General features: G+C 37.1%; 1 protein-coding gene and 1 long non-coding RNA gene across 2 annotated transcripts; one reads left to right on the top strand and one right to left on the bottom strand.

The window, feature by feature from the left end:
* Positions 1–675: 675 nt before the first annotated feature.
* Positions 676–2,492, top strand: LOC131013284 (uncharacterized). The gene is made up of 2 exons (XM_057941357.1): positions 676–1,061; positions 2,012–2,492. Exons 1-2 carry the CDS (start codon positions 845–847, stop codon positions 2,323–2,325), a joined length of 531 nt encoding a protein of 176 aa, XP_057797340.1. The 5' UTR covers positions 676–844; the 3' UTR covers positions 2,326–2,492.
* On the bottom strand, positions 1,859–4,472 carry LOC131013285 (uncharacterized). Its single transcript, XR_009097620.1, has 2 exons — positions 4,117–4,472; positions 1,859–3,209 (listed from the first exon to the last, which is right to left on the bottom strand). It is a non-coding gene; the product is annotated as an uncharacterized LOC131013285 (long non-coding RNA).
* Positions 4,473–7,953: the final 3,481 nt, after the last annotated feature.

Raw genomic sequence — 7,953 nt, 5'->3', positions numbered from 1 at the left:
AGTTTTTGATTTCAAAAAGTATATATATTTGAAACGGTTTATGCCAAGTCGAACCAAACCAAACCGAAAATTTGCGGTTCGATTTAGTTCAATTTTAGCAAATGAAATGATTTTGTTTGGTTTGAATATTTAAGGGCGGTTTGAGTTCGACTTTTTTCAGTACGATTCGGTTTCAACTCAAACCGCCCAAATGCCCAGTCCTACTACCTTCACGGGAGCGCACCATGCGCTCAAAAGCCCATGAGAACGCATGCAAGACCCCCTACATCTACAAAGTGATTACATTATGGCATATATAGTGATTTCTTTTTTTGACTTTATTATAGTCGGGGACTATAAGTGTAAAATTTGCTGTAGATAATTTATTTTGGATTAAGAATAGACAGAACCGATCACCTACCCACCGTGGGCATGCATAACGTGCCCACCATGATGTGACAATTGTAATTATAGTAAGATAATTTTAATTAGAGTAAGATTTATTAGTTATCTTTCCTAATTAAAATTGTCACATCAATGGTGGGCACGTTATGCTTGCCCACGGTGGGTAGGTGATCGGTTCTGTAAGAATAGAACTACCCAATTCTCAATCGGGCCCAAATTTCAAGTTCAGGGCCCAAGACTAGAAACAGATCCTGGTTCAATAAATAAGTATAAATAAAAATGAAAAAAAAAACAATATGAAAGTATTCCTCGTCCATTCATAATCGTAAAAATCAAAATATCAGATCCCCGCTTTGAAACAAAAGTGATATAAATAAGACTCAACCACTCTCTCCTCCCCAACTTATCCAACCACCAGCCCTCGCACAACACACATTCTGTGTGAGTGTGAATTTTCGCCATGGCCGGAGTCCTAGAAACCCTAATGATTCCTCGCGCCTCCGCTCTCCCGTCCGCATCCTTGCCGCCGGTCGCCGCATCCGCCTCCGTCCGATTTCCAGAGTTGAGGGGTCTCAAGATGCAACCAACTCGGTCGTCGGCAAAGCTCAGGACCACTCACAAACTTGCTCGAGGTGGCAGTAGAATCGTTTGCGAGGCGCAGGACACAGCTGTTGGAGGTCTGTGTTTTCTGCTGAATAATATTTTATCCGAGTTTTTCTGTACGCTAGTTATTTCGATATCTTCGCCTTTGATAGAGTATAATATTGAGTTAGGTTGTTTAGCTGGTATGCAGTTGATAGAGGAATCAACTTCATGTTTAATTAAATTCTGTTGTAAAACTGCAAATAGTTTCTGGTTAGGTTAAAATTCCTCATGCTTATTTTTTGTGCATTAATTCTTTGTGCTGTGTAATTATTTGGGTTTGGCAACAACATGAAAAACACCAATCGAGTTATTGGTGTTTCGATATACTAAATCCAGAATCTGACAGAGCGAACAAGTGCTCCAATTGCCTTTTTTTCTGAAAGTTAATAGCATTGATTATACTAAAAGAAAGTTAAGCTAGCACAATGCAAGTAAATCAGCTGTCTCTTTAGGGGGAGTTTAATTTGAGTGATATGATTGATAGATAAAAATAATTCAAGCTAGTCTACCATTTACTTTGATGGATTGATTAATTTTGCACTTGTTTGACCATCTTATTCTTCAAATACTCAATCCTGTGTTTTATCAATCTATCCTATTACTCAAACTAAATGCCCCCTATGCAGTTATCCTCTTTAACTTTATACTTGATACTGAGTCATCAATTGTTACCTGAATTGTTTTTCCCATGGAGTTTTCACCACAAAGATTTTAATGCTTGGCCCTTGAGTCTTTGTTTTGTGATTTCTGAGAGTTCAGGTTTTCTTTCGTCTTTAATATAATCTCATTTCATCTGCATGAATGATAAACTCATTGTTGGCGATTTCATGCACTTCAAAGTTTCTGAACATTCAGTAGAGTATTTATAGCATTATGGAAAGGAATAGGAATTCATCGAAAAGAATCATGTTGCAGTACAATATGAGTTTGGAAATCTTCCACCTTATACAATGGCTTATCATTAGTTCCTTGGAAACTGCAGTGGCTGCTGTTACTGATCCGGACTGGCAATCTCTTGTGCTTGAATCTGATGTGCCTGTTCTGGTTGAATTCTGGGCACCATGGTGTGGGCCCTGCCGCATGATCCACCCTGTCATCGACAAACTGGCTAAGGACTATGCTGGGAAGCTCAAATGCTTCAAGGTTAACACTGATGATTGCTCTACGATTGCAACCCAGTATGGGATCCGGAGTATTCCTACTGTCATAATCTTCAAGAATGGGGAGAAGAAAGAAGCAGTCATAGGTGCTGTTCCAGAAACTACATTGACAACTTGCATAGAAAAATACTTGTAGAACTGTAAGTGCACATGTATCTTCTGAAAAATCAAGCTCTCTTTTACTTGTTTCCGTCCCTTTATTTGACGACATTCCCAAAATCATTGTAAGAAACCATATGAAAATCATGTATAGTTGATACAGATTTAAAGTATCATTCATACTTGTATTGTTGGCTTCTGAAATCCTCCTGTAGGTTGGCTGATTGATTACCTGTTCTTCTCTTTCTATCTGTGTATCTGAATACTTACACATCTGCTAATGAGTTAACATTCTTATTGATCCTTTATGTAAATAACATTGAAATGATATGAAGGAATTTAAAGTAACAGACTCATGCCATTGCCCAGTTAGCTAGAGATTTAGGGGGGTGTATAAGTTGTGGATTTACACAGACTTTAAAAAGTCCATGGAATTTAAATTCCATGGAATTCACATAGATTCCAGACGACTTTTAAAGAATTCGTGGTTGGATTTCACCCCGATTTTCACTGATTTTCGAAGACTTTAGGGGATAATTTTGGAATTGAATTCCATGAAAACCAACGCCCGCTGAGTTCCAGCACCGCTGGAAACCCAGCGACCGCTGGGAATCCAGCGAGCACTGGAATATTAAATTGGTGCTGCAAGATGTGTAATTGATGCTGATGAGCTATGGTGTATATACAAAATTCCGTGAACGCTGATCAAACTCACCTCAAAAAATATACCAAACAAGGTTTTTGGTATCTTTTTTGCTGATGCTTCGGACGCATTTACATAAAGAGCAACGGGTTGGTCTGCTTCGATCCCATCAGCAGAAGATTGGCAGAATGCACTCAGCGCAATGAAAAAGAAGAAAATTCCGGGCCACGGACTAATTGCACCCATCTCTTCCGTGACGTATCCAGTGTATGGTCAGCCTATTGTAAGAACATATGAATGCTAATTCAGTTTTCTTCTATCAGTCAAGAGGAGCAAACCAATTGACAGAAGCAAAGTACCACGACTAGACGTGAAATGGCTGTCTTTTATAACAACTTGATAAGATCTACATTACAACAGGTAAAATCTACAAAACTTTTAGCTTTAAACTTTACATATCAAGGGACTAACTCGTACAAATTACAATCTGCATCTATCAACCTATCAAACTATCCTCTTTTTCCTTTCTCTTTTTTGAAAGTAATTTGATTTTATGACCTCAAACCATCTACCATCTGTTTATTTAGACATTGGTGTAAACACACAGCAACCAAAGAAGTTCGAGGACCAAAATATTGTCTGAAATCAGAATGCCAGTTTCTTTAACTATAGTTTTCATACAGATTAGTGTGATCTCTCCCATGTCACATTCTTTAAATAATTCCATGAATCCTAACACCCATATATGAAAGGAGAAAGAGTAGACTGCTAAAAATCATGTCTGATCATAAATTGGATGTACTAATAAAGGCTAAACTGCATGCTTTACAATGCCATGCAACAATCTTTTTCACTAATTTTCATCAATTTCTAATCATCAATAGCAGAATATGCCTGGCGCAATACCTTTTAAGGGACACAAACAAAACAATTTTCCTCTATAAAATATCCATCTCTATCAAGAATTGAAATAGAGCAGACTATAAATAGAACAGAAGCTGGAATTGGAATCAACATCAAACGAGAAAGGATTCCACCGCCAAGTTTCACATCACAAAACTCAGAGATTAATTATTCAAGAATTGGTCTCCAATTGTACCTAAAAAATAAAAGCTAAAACAGAGTAAAATCTGAAACTTTATTCAGTAAAGCCAAGATTTCCTTATTTTGTCAAGGTAATTTTACCTGGAAATGGTCCAACCAGGTAAGAAGGTCTTGCGCCGAGATTTCTAGTTTTTTTTATTTATGTGCGACTGTGAGAGAAAAAAAGGATGCTCGCAAATTGCAATCTTGGAGTGAGAGATGATAGTGATGAATGGCGATGACGACGATGATGACGACGAGAGAGAGAGAGAGGGTGGCAGTTAAATAGTGAGCTCGCAACTCCTTGCTTGCTTGTGATTACCATTAATCACTTTAATGGCGTTGAAATTTGTTGCCAAAAACACACTGTGTGTGTGCCAGTGTGTGTCTTTTTCTTGCTTGAAGACACAAAATTATGGCTGCGAGAAGCAGCAAGTCCAGATTTTGATCTTTATCTTTATCTTTGGCTTAACGTAAGCGGCTTCTGAAGGTTGGCTTTTCTTGCAAATATGCTTTTGTTGAGAATCTTGAGATTAATGTTTGAGAAAATTGCTTTGTGCAGATTACTAACTTAATTTCTATGTGTTTCCAGCGAGCGCTGGACTTTCTCAACGGATGCTGAGTTCCAGCGCTCGCTGGCTTCTTGGCCGCGGGCGCTGGAACTCAGCGCTCGCTCAAAACTCCATGGATTTCAATTCTCGTGGTTCTTGGCCGGATTTCGTTGTGTGTATTTTTTGGATGAAATCCATGAAAGTCATTCCTGGATTTGAAGTCAATGGAATAACGAATACACCTAGATTTGTATGGATTTTAAAAAGTCTGAAACGAATACACCCAGATTTATATGGACTTTTAAAAGTCTTGAACGAATACACCCAAATTTCTGCAGACTTTTAAAAGTCTGAAACGAATACACCCACACTTTTAAAATCCATAGAAATCTATTAAACTCCACAACGAATACACCCCCCTTAGACAGTGAAATGATTTCGACAACGTGGTAGATTCCAGCGTGGATCCACATATATTCTACATTGTGACTTATTACGGTAATGACTTTTCTTTTCTCCCCTAAAAAGCAATTTCAATTGTAGAAATATCAAGTATTATGGACGTTGGTAAGATGCTGCTTTGGTAGCATATTTATATAACTATCTTAGATAAACCATTTGCTTCTAGCGTTGAGCAAAAGTTCAATTCGTGGATGAGTGAGTTAATATCAATTTGCGGACTACTTAACTAGTTTAGTAGAAGGGAAAAAGCAAAATAAAAGAACCCTAGTTAATTCACCAAGTATCGACTAATCTAGAATTAAATTTCCAAGTAATCAATTTGAGATGGATTCTAGTAAGTGAGCGAATCTTGATCGTTTGCCGGCACTCGACACAACTTATCTACACCGTTATGAGAACATATCCTTTGTCACTAAATAAATATTACTCCATTTGTTCCTGTTATAAACTAGAGAGAAACGGGAGAATAGAGAAGAGAATATGTATTGAGCGTATTCAATATGAGGCCCAAATGCCTCTATTTATACAAGTAGGAAGCTAGGGTTTTAGGGAGATTTCTTGGTCAACACACATAAGATATATCTTATAGATATATTTACAACACTTCCCCTTGATTGACCAATCCCTAAAACAAAAGTTGTTGCCTCATTAAAACCTTGCTAGGAAAATCCAATGGGACAAAACCTAGTCGAAGGAAAAAGAGTACAACTGCTTCCCCTGAACTTGAAATCATAGAAGATCTTTGAGTCGACGTATGCCGATCATGTACCAACTTTCTAAATGTCGATGTTGGTAATGCCTTGGTGAATAAGTCCGCCAGATTATCACTTGAGCGAATTTGTTGAACGTCGATATCGCCATTCTTTTGAAGGTCGTGTGTGTAGAAGAGCTTGGGAGAAATATGCTTCGTCCGATCGCCTTTGATGTATCCTTCCTTGAGTTGCGCGATGCAAACAATATTGTCTTCATATAAAATGATTGGTTTGGCCTTTGATGAAGCTAACCCGCACGACTCTTGGATATGACTCGTCACATTTCTCAACCATACACATTTCTCGACTTGTTTCGTAGATTGCAATGATTTCAGAATGATTTGAGGATGTTGCAGTCAAGGTTTGCTTCACAGATTTTCATGATGTAGCAGTTCCACCACATGTGAAACGTATCTAGTTTGTGACTTAGCTTCATGTGGATCGGATAAAAATCCTGCATCCGAGTACCCCACTAGAGTATTATCAAATTTTTCTTGATAATATAATTCAAGGTCAATGGTACCCCTTTAGATAATGTAGAATGTGCTTAACACCATTCCAATGTCTCAAATTGGGTGCAGCGCTAAATCTTGCTAGAAGATTGACAGAAAAAGCTATATCTGGTCTAGTATTATTAGCCAGATAAGTCAACGCTCCAATTGCACTTAGATATGGTACTTTAGGATCATGTATTGTTTCACCCTCTTCAATTGGTCGAAATGGTTATTTCTTAGTATCAATAGATCTAACGACCATTGGTGATGAATGTGCATTATCCATGTAAAAGCGTTTTAACACTTTTTCTGTATATGTGGATTGATGGATAAACGTTCATCCACGGATACGTTCCATTTGCAAACCAAGACAAAACTTTGTCTTTCCCAAATCTTTCATCTCAATTCTTTCTTCAAATATTTAGCAGTTTTATTGAGCTCTTCAGGAGTCCCAATTAAATTTAAATCATCAACATAAACTGCTATGATTGCAAATCCACTTTTTGTTTTCTTAATGAAAACACAAGGGCGGATATCTTTATTCTTGTATCCTCTTTCAAAAGATACTCGCTCAGTCTATTGTACCACATACGACTAGACTGTTTCAGTCCATACAACGATTTTTGTAGTTTAATTGAATACATGCTTTTGGGTTTTGACTGCAATCCTTCAGGCATTTGTTAAATCCTTCAGGAATTTTCATATATATGTCATTATGTAATGACCCATATAGATAAGCAGTTACTACATCCATAAGGCGCATATCAAGCCTTTGTGACACAGCCAGACTAATCAAAATCTGAAAGTAATAGCGTTCATTAGGGGAGAGTATATTTCCTCATAATCAATTCCTGGTTTTTGTGAGAAACCTTGTGCTACGAGTTTTGCTCTATATTTCGTAACTTCATTTTTCTCGGTTCTCTTTCTAACAAAGATCCACTTGTATTCAACATGGATTTTAGATTCCGGAGTTAGGGCTATGTATTCAAATACTTTCCGGTTATCACAGGAATTTAATTCCCTTTCTATAGCTTCTTTTCACTTTGGCCAATCAAGTCTCTGTTTGCATTTTGCAACAGATTTTAGTTGAGGATCCTCATTTAAAACATGAAGAGCTATATGAAAGGCAAATATATCATCAACAATGATATTTTCTCTCTCTAGTATCTGATGTAAATAATTTATTGAGATCTCATGATTTTCAGATACTTGTAATTCTTTAGGAATTACAACGCTTTCATTGGTTGATTAGTCATTTTCGTCATTGTTTGGTTTCCATCTTGCCCCTTTCTTTTTCTAGGCATAGAATCTTTGGAACCAACTGGTCGACCACATTTTTGACGAATTTTAGACTCATTTGCTGCCAAATTTATTTGTCATTCAAGGACATCAATTTTAGCTGGAGTATTTGCAGCATATATGTATGTGAGATTGTATCACTTTTCTTGTATCTACAAAAGCATCAGGAATTTGATTTGCAATATTTTGCAAATGAATGATCTTTTCAATTTCTTGTTCACATTGATTTGTTCTATAATCAAAATGTGATAAGTTTTTCTCATTTCAAGAGAGTTCCTTGTGCTTTTCTGGATGTAGATTTATTCCTCATAATGTTGGAAATGTCATTTCGTCAAAATGACAATCTGCAAAACGTGCAGTAAATAAATCACCTGTAGGTTC

This window comes from Salvia miltiorrhiza, chromosome 2 (assembly GCF_028751815.1).
Source record: "Salvia miltiorrhiza cultivar Shanhuang (shh) chromosome 2, IMPLAD_Smil_shh, whole genome shotgun sequence".
NCBI classification, from domain to species: domain Eukaryota; kingdom Viridiplantae; phylum Streptophyta; class Magnoliopsida; order Lamiales; family Lamiaceae; genus Salvia; species Salvia miltiorrhiza.
This window is presented reverse-complemented; position numbering and strand designations above follow the sequence as displayed.